The 20,254-nt window shown below is 41.9% G+C and overlaps 1 protein-coding gene across 3 annotated transcripts in view; it reads left to right on the top strand.

The window, feature by feature from the left end:
• Lpp (LIM domain containing preferred translocation partner in lipoma) overlaps positions 1 to 20,254 on the top strand; it is a 606,896-nt gene that overhangs the window by 500,528 nt on the left and 86,114 nt on the right. For all 3 annotated transcript variants that reach the window (XM_075967686.1, XM_075967672.1, XM_075967680.1), the window contains one exon: positions 10,638 to 10,807. In XM_075967686.1, coding sequence (XP_075823801.1) covers positions 10,638 to 10,807 — 170 coding nt within the window. The remainder of the gene's footprint in view (positions 1 to 10,637; positions 10,808 to 20,254) is intronic.

Raw genomic sequence — 20,254 nt, 5'->3', positions numbered from 1 at the left:
TCAGGTCAGTCTGTTTGTTTGGGGTGTGTGCACGTGCACATGGGTGTGTGTCCTCCACGCTTGCCAACTATTGGGGTAGTGCAAAGGCATTTGCATACTAATAGGAACTGGGTGATATCGAGTTTGCTTTCTCTTTCAAATAGCATTCTTCATGGTAAGTTTTAATATTTTACTTACAATTACTGAACTACCACCGTGCACATACAACAGCCATAAATATTTGGAAATGTACCTACCTATATATACACCCATATACTCACCAGCAAAGGCATAGCCACAAATGCACAGGTGAGAGAGAGCCCTTAATTATCCTCACCTCTCTGGTCACCCACAAAACTATGTCCACAATAGGAATGTGGAAACTGTCCCTCGCTTTTCCTTCTTTGCCCATTTAGTCTGTCACCTTGCCCTGTATATTTTTGAAACACTTTTTAAGTAACTCCCTCTTCCCCAACCATGCCGTCAGCTGCCAGTACCAGCCTGTATTGCTAGGCAGAATAGACAGTTTGGTTTTTAGCATTGGGTGACTGATGAGCAAGTGTTGGCTCTGCATGTATTGACTGTGTGTTGGTAAATGACATTTAACTTTTTGGGGCTGCCTTTGTCTTAGTCTGCAGATTAAAGGAGATAAGGCTTAGCTGGTAGGTAGGCAGATAAAAGGCAGTAAACCATTTCTCTTCTACTTTTATTTCCTCTCTACAGAAATATCACAGTGGCTTTTAAACTCATTTCTCAACCTCTTTATTCCCCTGTCATTCCTTCACTTTAAATCTAGAGTTATTAAAGCGTGTATGTAGTCATGTATGTTTGTGACTTAAAACCGCTTATATCCACTTGGCTACATTCACTTAGATCCACTTGCTTAGTCGGCTATAGAAAACCCGCTCTGGCCTGCCTTGGGTCCATGGCTGCTGACAGTCCCTCCCCTCTCCCACACCAATCGGTCCAGACTACTAGGTGCTCTCACTCACTGTGTGATTTGTTAAAGTGCTTTGTGCCTTCCATCTTTTCCCCTTCTAAATTTTCCACTTTCGGCTCTCCCTCTTCTACGCCTTATCTGATTGGTTCCATATATTAGGTTGTACCTGTGTGCCCGTGTGTTCTAGGGAAGGTAGATGCCAGGTTCCATTTATCTTTATCTTCCTAGTGACTTCTGATGCCTGACCTGTGTATAATCACTTGGTATTTGTTAATTTGAGTGTTTATATTCTATGTTGCCTATTCTGTCTACATGTCTTTAAGAGTGGTTGCTACATGCCCAATAACCACTCTATTAAAATATTTTCAATCTTATTAGAAATTGAATGAGTATCCACTTATTCTTCTGTGCTTTTTTAGCAAGCCTGTGTTCAGAGTTGTATTTTGAGTGCAGTTTTGGGGGAGTAGCAATATGGAACATGTGGGGCATTATTACAGAACCACATAAAAAGACCACAAGAGTCAGGTACGAACGAAATTCTCTCAAACAGCGGGCTTGGATTAGACCCAAGACGCTGATGAGATAGGGTTTAGCAAGAAGAAGAATGGAAAATGAGGGAAGCATTTTACAACCCCTTTTTTAAGCTGTGGAAGGAGGTCACTGCTGTCTGCTGGGTGGCCACATGAATAGAATAGGTCAATAAATATTTCATGCAAGTACAACTTAAGTAGCTGTTCTAAATAGTCTAGGCTCTTTCGAGTAAGAATTGTTTTAAATTACATTGTTCAAACTTTTTAACTCCGTAAATCTCATATACAAACTTTGGAAGTTGGTGAGGTCCTCAAAAACTATCCTAAGGAAAGGGATGACGTAAACAAGACGGATGAAGAGGCTCACCGCTCTCTTTTGTACGTTCTCTCTTTGTTCCTTTACCAGATAGTAGGACCTCCCAATCCTTGGGAATCATCATTCTAACAACACTGGAAACCTTCTAAATCTTCCTTGGTCACCTACTAGCTTACGAAAGCGAGACTGTGGCTCCAGGTGCTCAAATGACCCTCTTTCTCTGGATGATAGAGCCAAGCCTCCCATCTTGTTGCTCTTGACGCTAGCTGTTCATCCGGTTTCAGTTTCGCACATCCCATGGATAGCATTTGAAGCTCTTGAAGTTTCTGTAATAAACATCATCTCTCGCTCCTGAGACACCCTCTCTCTTGGTTGTACCACCTGCAGCAAGCGAAATTATTCCTCGGTGTTTACACCTTTCGAATATTTATAGACCGTCATCATGGCACTCCTTAGTCATCCTCCAGCCTCGTCGCGTTGCATATATAATCCTGCTACAAAGTCAAGCTCTTCAGTCTCTTAATCACTCGTACCATTCTCTCTCCAGCGCCTATAAAAGAACAGTTTGAATGTATTCCAGATGGCAACAGACTAACCCCAGCATGTTGTAACTAGGGGAGAATAACACACTGAGGAGATGAAAGGAACAATCTACAGGTTAATTAGTAGTGTGGCCACAAATATGTGCACAGTTTGTTTCAGAAATAAAGCAAGCTGTATTTGTTGTAAATGTCTCCACTTTGAACTCGGTAGAATGTTGACAATGCCAAGCTGTGTTGACGGTCCAAATAGTCACTAAAGACCTTCAACTTTGTACTCCCTGTGTGCAACTCTTGCCCAAGATGAACTTCAAATAATAGCCCATAGTAAGACAAAAAGACGTGACTGGTTTCTCTGTGTAGTGTTAAGCGTTCTCTAGTGTCTGAGCTTCATCTAAGCTCAGGAAGGGAGGATCTTTGATTTGGCTTTCTATTAGGCACGTGGGTGTTAGTCATCTCGTAAAATTAGCTGTGTTTACTGAACATGATAGCCCAAGTATGGGAACAACATTAGCACAGTAGGGATTGCTGAGAAGTCCTTCACTAATATCGATAGAACATGGCCATTTCCAGGTTCTCTTCTTTGTTCGTTTGTTTGCTTTTAATTTCATAACTTCCATAACGTTTTAAAAATGTGGAGTCTTAAAAGGCTATGCAGAAATTGCCACTGACTGATTTTCTCTGTACCTTGGGATAGTCTTGATTTAATTCAGTTTGTGTGCTTTTCTTACAAAATGTGTCTTGGAATGAAAAGCTGAAGCAAGAAGCCCTTAAAAAAAGCTCTTGATTTCTATATATATTTTTTCAGTGACGGGGATGGATTTAGAGGGCATTGCTTATTGTACTGTCATTTAGCCAAGTGGGCCTGGGCTGTATAAGAAAGGTGTATGACCAGGTATAATCATGCCTGCCTTTGAAGTAGAAGTAGAAGCCAGCAGATCCCTGCAAATTCAAGGCCAGCATTGTCTACATAATGAGTTCCAGTCCAGCCTGGGTTAAATAGTAAAACCCTGTCTTAAGAAAGGAAAGAAAACCTGGAATCTCCCAGATTGTTTCTCAGTTGCTGACCAAAATCAAACCAACTTGGGGGGCAAGGAACAGTGCTTACTTGCTTTACAGGTTACAGTCTAACATGGAGGAATGCTACTTACTGGCTTGCTCTGCCATTGGTTTCCTCAGTTACATTTGTTAGACACCCCAGGCCTACCTGTGGGGAAAGGGGGAATAGCACCACCCAGAGTGCACTGGGCCATCAGGTATCATTCTTTACTCCAGAAAATGCCTCCTGGACATACCCACAGCAAATATGATAGAGGTAGTTCCTCAACAGGACTTGCTCTCCTCAGATAGCTTTGTCTAGATTTGTGTCAGGATGACAAAAGCTATTACAGAAAAGTGGCTGAGGATGAGCCTGAAGCCCGGAAGTTTCCCAGCTTTAAGCTCCCATCTTAAGTTTCTGCCTTGGCTTCCTTTAATGATACACTGTAAACAACAACATGAAATAAGCCCTTCTCTCCCCAGATGGCTCTTGGTCACACTGTTTACCACAGCAACAGAAAGCAGGACAGAGGGGGTGTTATCAGGCCAGATCTGTATGACTCCTAGGAAATGTTTCTTTTCCCAAGGTCTCGCATGGTCCATGAAGCATTCCTTGCACCCAACCAAGTTCTTCCTAGAGAATTTCTATCTGTGCCTTTCTCCTGCAGGTGTCTCTGACGTTCTTGCAGGTTGATCAGCTCTGGCGATTTCTTTCTGTTTTCTTCTATAAAGCATTTGTTTGTAGCTCAGGAAATAGGAGTGCCAGCAGAGTTCATTAGAATATATTCAATCTTTTATATTTACAACCAAGCAATTCTGCCAATCTGAAGGTGGCGAAGAAGGACAGCTATTTTCTCTCACATCCAAAGCAAGACTGTGAAGGGACTTAGTCTCTGAATGAAAGAGAAGGGGGAAGTAGAAACCTTCTCATGTTTTATTCAGATGTTAACAAAGAAATTGAGAAGTGTGTTTCCTTAAAATTGACACCATTTTTGTCCCAAATGTTCCGGTGAGTGATAGCGGGCGACGGCAAGCAGGAGCAGTGAGGGGAGCATTTTCCAGGAGCTCGGTCCCGGTGGGAAGTATTACCTCCAAGTAATACACTAATCACTTTGAATCCTGCATATTTTCACATACTGTGTGCATACATACGGATATTAATAACTGTTCCCCAGACGTCACTTCAGCACTTGGAGAGCTCCGTGTTGCTAAGCAAGTGCCGGAGATGGAATCAGATACAGATGGCAGTTGAGCAAAGAGGAATTTACAGAGATGCATGCGTGCGAGGGCCTGAGGTCCTGAGACTCCATGCCCAGAGGTCTCTCATCTTCAACCAGCTCTGTGTGGTATTCACTGACCCACTCCACTGAGAATACAAATGACATTGCTAGTGTTTCAAAATCTGTCTACTCTCATCATCCCTACATTTCGCGCAATGGTTTTTGCATAAACTTTCCTTACAGTGTGGTCCCCTAATAGAAACCATAGATATATGTGTACACTTTACTCTTTTGTATATGCGTTCCATCTCCATATTTACAACAGTATATCTTAGAGGAATTCATATTTTATAATACACATAAGTGAGTGTGCGTATATTATACAGGAGGAAAAAGAGAGAGAAGGAGGAGGGAGAGAGAGCCTCTTCTCCATACTACCTGCAGATATCTCCGACTAAGGTTGAAAATCTTGTAGTATATAGGGCTCCAGTAGGTGAAGTAGCTTGCTTAAGGTCATATGTATGGTATATCTAGACCAAACCCAATTCTTCTACCCTGAAATTTACAATTACTCTTGTACTTTACGTTCATTTAATTGAAAACACAAAATGGGAAGCCTTCCGTCAAGTGACTATTTAACAATATTGTGTAAAACAGTTCACACTCCAGATGTGGCCGAACCGGGCCTGGAACCTTGTGCTCTTGACTCAGATTTCCATCCCATCCTGCTACCATGACTCCAGGCTTCAGTACCCAGCAGATAAGTCTGCAGCGTGCCAGCCTGCTTCTGAGAAAATGAAATGATCATGGTGGCGTGGATGGTCCAGGAGCATCACTGGTTCTGGAATCATCCTGGTAGACTTTAGCAGCAGCCCAGGCAGTATCTCAAAGAAATGTTTTTATCAACGAGAGGGGAAAACTGCACGTGCTCAGGAAATCTCACCTGATAGGTCAAAGACACCCCAACGGGATGTAGCATTTTTGTAAGAGAGTGTGCAGAGCCTGAAGGAGCTCGAGGGCCTGGGGCTCAGTCCTGGTTCTGCCATTGATTGCTATGGGATCTTACTCAAGTCAGTGTCTCGCTTAGCATTTGTTCTATGTTCTGTGTTACTAATAAGAAGATTGAATGAGATAATCAACACCCTCCACGTTCGGGGCCTGTCTGAAGCCTCTCAGGAGCACATTCTAGACATTGGGTCTTGAAGTAGACAAGGAGACTAATTGGCTTCCTACAGAGATTGTGCCAATTGAGACTGTCACCTGCCACTGGTGCCAGCCTTGTATGTCAGGGTCATTTTAGCTGACTCATAGATTGCTATTGGATCCCTTAAAGGTCAGCTCTGCTACCTACTTCTCAGCTCATTCACAAGGTTATTCCCGTGCCAGTTCCTTTGATGAAGGGGGAGATGGTCTTATTTGCAATTCCAGATGAGCCAGAATTTCAAAAGATTGTACTTAAAACATGCATTTTTGCCTTTTTGTGATTTAAATTTGTATCTCCCCTTGGAGCAGGGACTGGAAGGCAGAAATCTTTTAGTAGCCACACAATGTTAATAGTCTATTTTATACTGCTATGACATAATAGCTGAGACTAGATAATTTGTAAAGCACAGAGATTTCTTTATAGATCTAGAGATTGGGTTTTCCAACATAAGACACTGGCAAGGTTGTTGACTTGTCAAGACCCCTGTGTGCTTCCAGGATGGTACCTTGTTAGTGCATCATTGCTTAGTATCTTGCTGCATAAACCCTCCTAAGGTCCTTCCCAAACTCTAGAGGGAGATGCCCTTGTGACCTTGCATTGCTGTTCACATTTTACCTCAAGGACTGTAAGGCAGCATGTCACGTGCGTATCGGTGGTTATGGTAGCACTGTTCACAGCAGTGAATTGATGTAATGAGCCTAGGTGTCTGAACAGAGGAGGAATGAAGTTGGGGCTGGAAAGATGGCTCTTGGATTAAGAGCCGCGACTGCTAATCCAAAGGACCCAGGTTGGATTTCCAGCAACCCCATGTGACTCCCAACAGTTCCAGGGGATTCACCCTCTTCTGGCCTCCTCAGACACCAGGCACACCGCTTGGTGCATAAACATTCATGCAGACTGAACACTTACGTGCAAGAAGCAAATAAGACTTGAACAACGGCTCTAAGTAGAATTGCTAATGCAGAAGAGTAGAGAATGTCACTCTCAGAGGGCCCTACAACACAAAGAAATCCAGGCCACTAATGAATGCTGAGAGCACCGGAACCAACAGCCTCACCCAGGCTTGGCCCCTGATTGGTTATACAATACAAAGTGGTCAGCTCTGAAATCACACAATCACACACATACACAAACACACACACACACAAACAAAAATGGACACAAGATGGCGCGTGTGTCTGTGTTTGTGTGTGTATAGTGTGTGTGAAGCAATAATAGAGAAAAAGAGGATATCATTATGAGAGTGGACTGGACTAGGTAGGGACTGGAAGCAGGAAAAGGATAAAGGAAGTAGGATAATTATATTTTAATTAAAATGTAGAAATTAATTAATTAATGTTTTTAAAAAGAAAAAGGAAATCAGGCAATGGGGATCAGCCCAGGAAGCAGCATTTTTCCATGGCCTATGTTTCACTTCAAAAAAGAACAACAACAAAGTAATGTCATTTGTAGGAAAATCGATACAACTGGAGATAATTTTATCAAGCTAATTAAGTCTCAGAAAGACAGATATTTCATGTTTTATCTCACTCGTGGGTCCTTGATTTTACGTGTGTGTGTGTGTGTGTGTGTGCACACACACACAGGCAAAAATAGAAATGAAACTGTCTAGGCTAGCTGTCTTTGGGTTACTATTGCTTTGATAAAAACATTATGATCAAATACAGCTTGGGAAGGAAAGGTTTGTTTTGCTTACACTTCCACATCACAGTTTTTCATTGAAGGAAGTCAGGAAAGGAACTCCAGCAGGGCAGGAGCCTGGAGGCAGGAGCTATGGAGGGGTGCTGCTTACTGCCTTCTTCCCCATAGCTTACTCAGCCTTCTTTCTTATAAAATCCATGATCACTCATTTAGAAAATGTCCCACATGATAGTATGAAGGAATTTTCACAATCAAGATTCCTTCCTCTCAGACTATGACTTGTCAAGTTGACATAAAACTAGCCAGCCCGATACCAAAGGGATTAACAAGAGACAGAAAGGGCTGGAAAGAGGAGGCAGATGCAGCAGAGTGTGAGGTACTGGCCAAAGTTCTTATACACTTTCTTGAAAATGCCCTTTGCTTGCAGTGATTATTAGGAAAGTATTTTTAAATCAAATATTCTTTTTGCAAGTTATAAAGTGAGCACAACCTCCAAGCATGAAAAGAATCCTATTCGCTGATAACTTTACTTGCTTAGCCTGTTGGTTTTCCTAGACTGGCCCTCTCTACTGACATATTGTCTACTATTTAGTTGAAATAGTCTGGCTGTTTGGGTTTAGCTCAATTATTAAGACTCCCATAAGGCCTTTCCATTTGTAGCAGTAAGACAATCACAGGTTCAGAGCAATAAGGAAGCCCTTGTAGTCTCCCAGGCTAAGAAAACCTGATTTACAAAGTTGGTTTCGTCAGCCTTAAGGACGTTGCTCCACATGGGAAACTGGAGAAAAGGGCACAGGCTCCAAAGCCAGCACAGACAGTAATAATATATGAAATCTCTTGTTGTGTGTGGAGGCCCTTGGTTCAGTTGGTTTGTTAAGCATTGCTCAGAAGTTCTGGGTGCTGGCCCTGTTTCTGAGCTCCTGCCTCCTGTTGCCTAGTCAACTGTGTTTCCTTTATCCCTGATGGCTTGAAGCCTGTCAACCATCCCTCTGATCGTGCCTATTTCAAGCACCGATAATTTTATCTAAAAGATGGGCATTAAGGTCGTGATACCTAAAGGATACCCTCTGCTTGAGTCGCTCGCCTTGCATTCTGAATGCCCTCCCCAAGGAACGGTTTGTACAATTTTGTTAATATAAAGGGGGAACATTTGGGCACCTTTTCTCTGTTGCTGGTTTGTAGAGCTATTTTTAACTTTTGTTCTTTGCTGATTTTTTCTGTGCCTGTGAATCGTAAGGTGCCAGACTGGCTGCCCTTGAGGCTGGTGTCCCTAATTTATCCCAAGAACAGGAACAATACAGGGGGTGACAGAACTGGTCATGTCTGGGTCCAGCACATTAGCCTGACCTACTCTGGGAGAATATTGCCCAGACATAAAGAGGGAATTGTTTCTGGGAATGCAGGCCATCTGCTTTGGTGGCGAGCAGACAAAACCTTTTGCCATCACCAGGCACTACAATGTTTTGGCATCCAGCAAGCCACAGACATCCATCCTTTCTTTGGGGAAAAAACTGCAGTGTTTTTCTCCCTTCCTCCTGTACCTGTCAACATTCTTTAAGGTCAAATTCAATTGCCTGTTTCCTCGGGAAACTCCCAAACAGCTTGCTTGGATGTGACTTCCCTTGCATATTTCTACAGGACGTTCTTCCGCAGCGTGCCGTACATGTAGTCATGGATTGTTGGACATAGGAAGCTGCCACAATCACTGTAAGATGCACTGATGGTGACTGGTCCACTTCTTGATGTCACACAAAAGCAGACTGTCGTACTGGACAAAGAGCAGACCTCTGGATTCTGCTAAATAGATTGAAAACCAAAACATTCCTGTCTAGAGTGGGCTTTTCCTGTAAGCTAGTGATTAAAGTTGTTCCAGGCCCAGGGTAGCTGTCCAGGTCCGCAGATATTTTATGAACTCGAGCTCTTGATTCCATGAACCACACTTTGAGCATTCATGGTCAAGACCCAAAAAGCTACTTCTGCTGCCGAGTCAGCCACCATGGCCATCACACGATCCCGTCCTTATTTTGGCAAAGTACGTTTCATAGATCCTATGTGCTTCTCAGTATCCTATTAAGTGATCTTTCGACTTATTGAAAGAGAAGTTAATATAGAAAAATAAGTACGTTGACTTATACTTAGTTTATATTATAAAATTATACTTCTCAAGGGAATTCAGCAGGTTCTTAATAATATTCACATGGCTTGGTCAATTTGCTCCACCTCTCAGTCTGTTTTCTACAATAAAATGTCATTTGTTGGCATGAAATCCTCAGAGGTATACCATCAATTTTCAAAGCATACTCAGTTTTTTTAGTAAGCCAATAAAGTTTGGAGAACAGTTTTTGTTGTTTTGAGAATAATCACAAAAATTGCACCCAGTGAAAGAAATTAGCTTTCTTACTATGAGTGGAAAAGGTACATGACTTGGAAGGAGCATTTCTAATTCTGTGTCTGATGCTAAAAAATAAGTGTAAGGGAACTCTTGGACAGAAGTTTATCATAATTGTGTTAAATATCAAAAGCACAATGCTGAAATTTCACAACACCACTGGAATACAGACCGTCAATTTTAAAGACTTGAACTCTTCCCGTTGTTTGACTGATGATGCTTCAAGTTTGTTTGTTTAATTGTTTTAAAGATTGCTCTAGTCTTGCATCAGAATCCAAAGGAATATTTCCAGGACCAAATACAACCTGAGAGAAATCTATTTACCTCTTCTTATTGAAACATTTACTCCTCCCAGTTTCAAGTGTGAAGTGGCTGTCAGTCCGATGTGACGGGGTGCTGAAAGCCTTCTTCAGTGTGAAGTCACTCCATAATATTCCATAATGCCAGATCCGCAGCGATGTTCATACAGAGCCCAGAACAGGCAATGCAGCTGTGGGGTTGGAGTAGACACTACTCAGGCAGGGCTGCTTGGGCATGAAATTAGTTAAATATCTTCTGTGACTTACCTTTCTCCGTCTTTAGAGTAAGAATAGTAAATCCACATAGAGTGCCATGAATAGGAAATGTGTTGACCCAAGAGCTTCAAGAAAATGTTAGCCGTCCATGAGCTAGTTCGTGCAGTGATTGCAGTGGAGACCGTGGTGGGGTTGCTGGTTAGTGTAGTAATACTGTTAGTGCTGTGTCTCTAGCTGCTACAGGATGAGCCTGCTGCCTCCCTCACCTTGGCTTCTTTGGGATTATCCAGAAGTTCCTCTGTAACAAGCAACCCTTTATCTTGCAGGCCGCTGTGCTCGCTGTGGGGAGAACGTGGTTGGGGAAGGGACAGGATGCACCGCCATGGATCAAGTCTTCCATGTGGATTGCTTCACCTGCATCGTCTGTAACAACAAGCTCCGAGGACAGCCTTTCTATGCCGTGGAGAAGAAGGCCTACTGTGAGCCCTGCTACATTGTAAGTCCCCACACTGGGTCTTCATCTGCTTTGCCTTCTTTGACAAAACACCAGTTACTTCACATAAATGTTGCCATCAATGCTTTGAACTTCAAAAGATGTGTACCTGCATAAATTGCCATACTGTGTTTATGTGTGTGTGTGTGTAGTTAGCATCATAGGAGGTCAGAAAATTGTGTTGGGAGACATTTGCCTTTGAATTAGCGGTTTGCCAGAAAGGTTTCCTGGCCTCTGTGTAGAAACGGTATGTTCTCTGTGATGTATACAAAAGGTTCCTCGTTGGCAAAGTCCTAGGTCCTGTTACTCAGTCTCATTCTGCATTTGAAGTCCCAGTACTTTGGAGAAGGCTTAGTAGATGGCTGAATTCATCAGTGGTCTTCCAAACTTCTGGACTAATGATCTCTGCAGAATCATTTTTAGTTCCCCAATCCCCAGGTTGTCTGTGATGTAGAGAACCTCTTTGTTATAGAGTACCTTGAGGTAGTAAGGCTGTTCTGTTTTAAAAGAAGAAACCTATGCTTAGTGATTGAACATAAGTCACATTTTCTCAGCATTTTACATTGCTTTTTAATCTACTAAGCTGCCTTCTGATCTCATGGTTTGATGAATTACAAAATGATTTTCTGTCCAAAGTAAATTCCTTTGCTGTCTTTCTGGCTGTGATTTATATGTGGAACATAGTTGTGGGAAAAGTAGTACCTTTTGCAAACCTACAAAACAGCCTTGGTTGTCCCCACTGCCAAGCCCTTCCAACATTAAAAAACCTTGAGGAGCTGGGCGGTGGTGGCACACGCCTCTAATCCCAGCACTCAGGAAGCTGAGACAGGTGGATCTTTGTGAGTTCAAGGCCAGCCTGTTCTATAAGAGCTAGTTCCAAGGCAGCCAGGGCTGTTACACAGAGAAACCCTGTCTTGAAAAGCCAAAAAATAAAAATACATAAAAATAAATAAGAAAAAGAAAAGAAAACTTGAGAATAAGGTACTGGACCCAGAAATCTGCGTGTCTCCAGAGTTCGGAGTTATTGGCATTTCTGCCTCAGTTGGTGTCTTTTTTTTTTCTGATTTTTTTTGAGACAGGGTTTCTCTGTAGCTTTTGGTTCCTGTCCTGGAACTAGCTCTTGTAGACCAGGCTGGTCTCGAACTCACAGAGATCCGCCTGCCTCTGCCTCCCGAGTGCTGGGATTAAAGACGTGCGCCACCACCACCCGGCCTCAGTTGGTGTCTTAATGAGGGTGTCTATTGCTGTGACAAAACACCATGACTAAAAGAAACTTGAGGAGGAAAGGGTTTATTTCAGCTTATATCCCCAGGTAACAGTCCCTCACTAAAGAAAGTCAGGGCAGGAACATGGAGGCAGGAACTGATGCAGAGGCCATGCTGCTTACTGGCTTGCTCTCCATGCTCACTCAGCCTGCTTTCTTACAGAACCCAGGACCACCAGCCCAGGATGGCCCCACCTACAACAGGCTGGGCCCTCCCCCACCAATCACTAAATATAAGACAATGCCCTACAGGTTTGCCTACAGCCCAGTCTTAAGAGGCATTTTCTTAATTGAGATTGCCTCCTTTTCAGTGACCTTAGCCTGTGTCAAGTTGACACAAAACTAACCAGCCCAGTTGCTAACAATATTCTGGACCATTGAACTTATTGAAACGCAGGGGTGTGCAGCGCAGAGATTTTATATATATTCATATAATATTACATTGCATCTCTGAGGTTTGATTTTATTTTGTTTTCCTTCCAGGAGCAATGTAAACACATGTAGCGCCATTATATTGTCATCAGCTAAAGATGTGGGAGTAAAAGAGAAAATAAACCATTTTAAGGTCACTTGCTAGCTTCTCTAGAAGGGAGAAGAGGTGACTTCTGCTTACCACTGGACACAGCCAGGGCTGTATTAGCCACATGTCCTTCTGATCCTGTGATTTGGGCAGTACTGATTGTATTTAGTTATTCAGACCATAAATGCCATGTTGTTCTGGAAGCCGCATCGTCTACGTAAGATACGTCTAGGCTGCAAAATCTCACCTCTTAGGTCATTCAGCTCAAGTACCGCCCTTAGGAATCTTTGTTGAAAAGAGGAAGGCCTCTTGTAAGTCTGACCTCTTTTAAGTGGGCAGCACTTTCTAATGGCTCAGGACTCCGTTGTGAAATCCTTTTCATTGCTGAAAATTTGGCGGCAGCAGAAGCAAGCCCTAGCATGCTTCTGACATGGAGCAGTTACTTTTTTTTTTTTTCGAGACAGGGTTTCTCTGGCAGTTACTTTTTTATAGCTCCTGTTTTGTCCTTTTTTTGACTGTGTCTCTGACTGTTGCTATTGTAGCAATGCTTTTGTGGAAGACTTCTTCAGCTGCTCATTTTTATGCTTTTTAAGCAAGTGTCTCACATACAGTACTAAGAAACCATGTAAGAGTATGCAGAGAACATGAGTTTGAACTGGATTAAGTCAAAGCTTTCTGTCTTAGACAACTTACTTGATCTTTCTAAGCCTTGGTTGTCTTATCCATACAGTAGAATTGGTGGCACTGGTTTCCCATAAGACTCCTGAAGATGGAATCTTTGTAAGCACACTTGGTCTGCTCAGGAAAAGCTATTGAACAAACATTACATTTGACCTTAATTATAATTAGATTTGGTGACCTATTTACCATTCCTGACGTGTGCAGTGAAACTCAGGCTCCCTCTGCTCTAGGAATCTGTTTCGCTTCTTAGATCTACCTATCTTCCTTTTTTCTTTTCCTTAATGTTTACTTTCCTGGGTGAGTAACAAGGCTTCAATTTTGTATTTTTAATCGTTTTCTAGTGCATCGGCTCAGAATGCAGACTGTTGCAAGGATAAGCTATCTGAGATTATTTAGGATGCTAGAACTCTGCTCCGGTCGCGTATCGTGCACTGCACTTATAGCCAGGAAGACTATCTGGGAGATATTCAATCATACACTTGGAAGAGCTGTGTGAATTCAAATAATGAACTTTACTATCTCCTCCGTGATTTCTCCCCATCGTAAGAACCTGTAGTCGGGGCCCTTCTTTAATGACATCTTTCCATAGCTACTTGGAAAGATAATTTAAGTCTTATCAGAATTCAATTCCACTCTACTCAAAGACCTCCTGTCCAAAATTGATTTCAGAGTTCAACACAGGCCTTGTGCCCTCAAAAGTATTAACAGTTCAACTTCTGCGAAACTTTCACAGTTCTAATAAGCTGCATGCTGAACCTACAGAGAGAATAGAGAAAAAGGAAGTCAGTGTTAATTAGGACAAACTTGTTTTGAAGGTAGACTTGGTCAAACAGTCATCACTAGGGCTCCTTGTCTCTCTCCAGGAGCTAAAATTCTAGAATAAGATATACTGTCTATGTGATTTATGCAGGGAGCCTCTTGTCTCGCTGCTGGACATGGGTGTCCCAAAGAAATTGTCAAGATAGTCAAGAAAATTAAGTCCCTGGGCATCCTTTAGACGGGAGTTTCTTTTCTCTTTGCTTTATTGTTGTTTTTACTTAATTGATGGAATAAGAACATCAAAGGCAGTGGCTTAGTTAATTAATTCTTTGTAAGGACCAACCACTCATGTCTGACTCTTGATCCAGGAGTGAGGCTTGTAAAACAAACATTCAGTTTCTTCATAATCAGTTATTGATAAGCCTATAATTACATTTATATTTAATATTTGTATACTCGGACATATCCTTAAGCTCTCTCGATTGTGCACCAGCATCTGTGGTCAGTTGGATTTGCTTCGCTGGGGTAATGTTGTGCTCTTCATGTGTGCTTCCCTTGTTTTCTGTTTATTAACCCAGTCTGAATACGTGTGCAGTGCGCCCTGGCAGCGTTCTTTACTGTTAGCCTCTAATCTGTTTAGGTTTACCTTATGTTTATGAACTACACTCTAAAGCCAGATATATTTCCCAGTCTTCTGTCGTTGCAATATGCTTAAAGAACATTGAGTAAAATATTTATGTCATTCGAATGACTTTGCATTTTTTTTCATTTCGATTTCCAACGCAAGTAATAATAAGACGTAATACTGAGTGTGTTGGCTTTACCTTCCTACAGTTCTCGGATTTGACCTAAAATTTACGGCCTAGGTCCTAGAGCTGTCCTGCCTCAGCTTTGTTGGTGCTGGGACACGCCACCATGCCTAGCACGTATTTCTTTAGAAAGCTGTTTCTGGTTGACAAGACCATTACAATGAGTTCATTTATTAAACTATATGCTATTTCCTGTTAGATAGATTTATTCACTGGAGTCAATGTGATAAGTACACTACATCCTAATTATTTTAACTGATGCTTGTATTGTTGGTAGTTAAGTCAGTAAATCTTGTAAATGATCAGGTTTTGATTAGTCGTATAGTTTTGAATAATAAAAAGATTAAAACGAAGAACACTAATGATTTAAATAGAATCTATCTATCTTGGCCCTAACTCTCTGATTATAGCAATGGGTACCTCATTTACCTTCCTACAACCAGAGTGCTTTTTTTTTATAAAGTTAGATACTAATTCCTTAATGTCATCAATAAGGAATGAGCAAGTGGGTTACTTTTTTGTGTCATGAAACTATTGGCTGCATAATGGATGGGTCAGATAAGTGACCATGTCATTGTGATACGGTCAAGAAGCTGTAGCACACAATGGGGCATGTCTTAGCTGTTGTTGATATAGAAATGTTGGAAGTTGGCCTCCTAGAAGGAACACAAGGGCACATGAGGAGACCAGTGCTTTGCTTACAACCATTTGTGTCTTCAGATATGAAGGGCATCAACAAGACCTCCTGTTTCTTTGACATTCTGCTCTTACTGAGACGAGCGAGCATACTCCCAAGCCGGAGTATAACAAAGGAACACTTGCCTTCTTCTTAGCTCTCAGTCTGGGCCCAGTGACACAAACATCAGAAAATCTCAGCCAAAGTCCACTTATGAAACAGTGATTCAGGGCTTTGGAACAGAGTGTCTGGAAAGGTGGGACAGGCGTTTTTATTAGAATTGAAATCCTAATGGCTAGCAAGACCTCTGGAAGTGGCAAGCCAGTCTCCTTGGAGACAAAGTTGAAGGTACCAGACCTGGCACGGTAATGACCTACACATTAGAAGCCTTTTTTCTCTCTTATGTCGCTAAATGGCCAAGTTAAAGCAGTGTAAATTTTCAACTCCATTAAGAGGTAGTTTTTGTGCCTCGGCAGGAGAGCTGTCCTTTTATGTACTCAAGTTCCTCCTAATGGAATGTTTTAAAAGCAGTTAGAACCAGGGCCTCGTGTGGGCGTTGGAAAAGGAACCAAAGAGTTGGGACGGAATCTGAAAAATCCACGCCAACATCCCTCTTCCCTGACCGCCCACCTCTGCTCTCCTCACCGGGAAGCGTCTCCTTCTGCCTCCCTTCATCTCTGACTGCACACGCCACCCACACACTTAGACACGTTCATTCCTGGTGTCTTACTGTCATCCCGATAGCACTCTCCCAATAATAAGAAAAGCAGTTCAAGAAGGAGAAACATCTTTAAAACACTCTCATAGGAGATTTGACCACAGGCACCCTAGGTGTTATATCCCCCATTCCTGAGCGTCTGTTATGGTACAGCGTGCCTATGGTTGGAACTACCATAGGCAAGGGAAGATTGTTAGGCCCTGCTACAAATGAGGCTTTGATGTGAGCAAAGGAAAAGACAAAGTAAAGACCAGAAAGTGTTCTTCTGAGCTGGTTTTTCCCAAGGTCCATGTTACCACTCTTAAAAGTAGCATTCCCCTTCCTGAAAACCCAGGAATGCTGCCAGCCCCTAGCTACCTACCTTAAAGTCATGAGGCCTTCTATGCTCAAGATTTGAATTGATGACCACCGGCCTGAGTTGTGTCATTCCGCGTTACAGATCACGGGTAAAAAGCTGCGGTCCCTGGTCTTTCCTTGAAGGTTCACAAATCGCTCTGCTCATGATGCCTGGAATCTCAATATTAAAAAAAAATGATTTTATGTTTAGAGTTAAATTTAGTCTGAGTGACAACTAGCATCTGCCCGACAGTATAGTTTTGCTTTTTAATATTTTTTCCTATTATCCTCGACGGAGCCTTGCAGATAGCTCTAGTTCCTGTCACTGCCGTTTCCAGTAGCGAGAAACTGAGGCTCAGAACGCCTATGAACTCACAGAGACTGAAGCAGCTTACACAGGGCCTGCGTGAGTCTGTACCCAGTTCTCTGCACTAGCATCATGGTTAATGTTTGTGTGGTGTTCCTGAGTGTGTGAACAAGTGGGTCTGTGGTTTTTATATCTTGTTTTGGCCTCTTCTTCCGTTGGTATATCTCGTATAACTTCATTGTGATAGTTTTGAGTTTATCTTTTATTTATTTATTTTTTTAATTAATGCATGAATGAATGAAAACCTACTCACTAGGGTAAAGGTTATCAACTGAACTGTCATTTATGAAAGAGAGGAAAATCAGTTTTCTTCAATAGAGTGACTTGGAGGTATATTGACCACTCCAGGGCGGGTCTCATGTTCAGAAGTAGTTGACCAACATGTAATGAACTCCAATTATGTATGTGTGTGCTTTTATTTGTGCATAGTTTGTTCTGTTTTGGGGGGGGTATTTTTTATACTCCTGTTTTGGGTGGGATTGTTATTGTATTGGGTTTTTGTTTGTTTTGTTTGTTTGTTTTGAGAAAGGACTTAAAATTGGTAGGGCACACCTGGGCGGTGGTGGTGCACACCCTTAATCCCAGCACTCTGGAGGCTGAGGCAAGGGGAACTCTGAGTTCAAGGCCAGCGGCTGGTTTATAGAGCAAGTTCCAGGACAGTCTCCAAAGCTACACAGAAAAACCTTGTCTCAAAAAACAAAGCAAAGCAAAAGAAACAAACAAAGAATTGGTAGGGTGCAGAGGGGGAGAGGATTAGGAGGACTTGGGGGAGGGGAAGAATATGATCAAAATATATTTAAATTTAAAAATTGTTTTAAATAACTAAAAATGTATTTAGGAAAGGGAAAGGCAAGGATTTTTCTTTCTCAAAAAAAAAAAAAAAAGGAGGTGAGGGAGAAATAGGAAGAGAAAGAAAAAGAAAATAGACTGAGGGTCAGAAAAATCCTGCTCTCTCTCAGTTCCAGAACTCACAATGGTCGGAGGTAGAATTTGACATTTGGTTCTTATGTCCCAATCTTTCTGTCTGACATATGTCACTGGAAATCTCAGTTGTTGTTGCTGAGATGCCTTCTTCCTGGCTGCTTTTGCTCCATTGACCTTTCCAGATGGTGTTTCAGTTGGGTTTTTTGTTTGTTTGTTTGTTTTTGTTTTTTAGGATTTGATTCAAGCTGGATTTTAGAGATATAGACTTCATCTTATTTTTTAGGTATTATAGAGAAATGTGGAGACCAGAATTATCTTTTGAATGGTAGCAATTCTTTTTTAAGAACACCCTTTTAATATGTTTATTAGAGAAAATTAGCAAAAGAAAAGTATCACATCCTTCTATATAATGTCTGCACTCTGCTGAATGTCTGTCCGTCTTCTGCCTCGATGCCTACTTGCTTGGACATAACTGTGGATGCGGCCACACGTGTGCCAGATGCTCCCATCTTACATCTAATTAGCTGCTTGCCTTGTATAACAGTGTATCATACTTGGCCTTTTACAGAAATAATCTCTTAAATGTTCCATGGGCATTCTAGAAGAATCTATTCCCTTTCTGACAGTGACTCAGAGAAATGGTCCATTAGGTAAACACATGAATAGAAACAACACAAGGGAGGTCAAGATCAAATGGATGTGTGGAAAGCACGGAGCCAGGAAAACTGCTTGCTGGTTGTTGAGTTTGAGGCCAGCTTGGCCTACAGGAATAGTTCCAGGACAGCCAGGGCTACACTGGAGAAACCCAGTCTCAGAAAAAGAAAGAAGGGGAGGGGGAGGAGGTTTGGGAGTGTGCTCAGCTGTTGTCTACTTGCTTAGCATTGGCATGTGCAAGGCCCTGGCTTCTATCTCAAAGTGTAAATGGGGGGGGGCATAAAAGAATAAAGAAATAGGTAAAGAGACACTAATAAGTTAGTATAATTAAGTTATAGTGTTTTTAAAAGAATATGTTTCAGAGTCAAATATCAGTATCCTATAATGCAAATAGCAAAGTACAATTCAGGACAAAACTATCAAATTGACCAAAGGACATGATGTTGTTGGTGAGCATCTCATACCCCAGCGAGGACCAGCCCCTGGCCATCCTGTAGACATCACTGTGCTGAAATGTAGAACACACAATGTTGATGAAAGACAAGGTGAAATGCTGACACCTGGGTTTGGAAAACACCTGTCTTTCAGTGTTTGACCAATCAATTACGTGAGTTGGATAACAGCATTAATAAGACTACTTAAATCTATATAATAATGAAATTAATCTTCAGATATCCAGAGAATTATTTAGAAAAATATTTATTGTGTCAAAATCTGAAAGAAAGCCACAGGCTACACAATTTAGTCCTATATTCTGGTAGGTGTAGCAGGCATATTGCAAGTTCATCATCAGTCTTGATTATAGATGGAGGCCCTATCCAAAGGAGAAAAAGCTAACAGAAAAACCTAAAAGGAAATCATTGATGAATCCAGTAAGTGTCTAGCAAAGATAACAGCCAGTAAACAAGGAATGAAAAGATAAACAAATGTGCATACCTGTGGGGCTGACTCCTTTGAAGATGGGAGGAAGGTGAAAATGCATGTCAGGGGCAGAGGGACATGGATTGGAGCCCAAGTCACAACGTTACCAGCTGTAAGGAGAGACTACAAAAAAATAACTAATAGTGATAAGAGAAGCTGCCTAAAGAAAGGGCGTGTTCACAAAAACGTTTTGGCTATTGAAAAAAACAATGCTAGTATTTAGAATTTGCAGATGATTGTTTTTGAAAAGGAAAACAAAGTAGGTCAGGTATGATAGCTTGAAGCGTACTCTCTAACAGCGGTGTCAAAACCAACCGAGGCTAGAAGAGATCCTGTGGCGGGGGGGGGGGACGAAGAAGCAGGGGTGGGGTGGAGAATTAATTGAGTGTGGTAGAAATAAATCAAGACATAAAAAAATTTTTCAATTTAAATATAGAAGTCACCTTTCTTGCTGGTCGGTGGTGGCACATGCCTTTAATCCCGGCACTCGGGAGGCAGAGGCAGGTGGATATCTGAGAGTTCGAGGCCAGCCTGGTCTACAAGAGCCTCCAAAGCCACAGAGAATCCCTGTCTCGAAAAAAAACCAAAAAAAAAAAAAAAGAAAGAAAAATCACCTCCTCCCTCGCCACTGAACCCAGGACCATTTAAGAAAAATTCTTAAACCCTCGTCATCTTTTTTAATTATAGAAATTGGCTGAAGGTCTATATCCGTTGGTAGAGTCCTAGGCTAACATAGTTCAATCCCAGCACCATATAAACCAGATGTGCCAGGACACACCTGTAATCCCAGCTGTTAGGGTGGTGAAAAACAGGGAGATTGG

Source organism: Microtus pennsylvanicus, chromosome 1 (genome assembly GCF_037038515.1).
Source record: "Microtus pennsylvanicus isolate mMicPen1 chromosome 1, mMicPen1.hap1, whole genome shotgun sequence".
Taxonomy (NCBI): domain Eukaryota; kingdom Metazoa; phylum Chordata; class Mammalia; order Rodentia; family Cricetidae; genus Microtus; species Microtus pennsylvanicus.
This window is presented reverse-complemented; position numbering and strand designations above follow the sequence as displayed.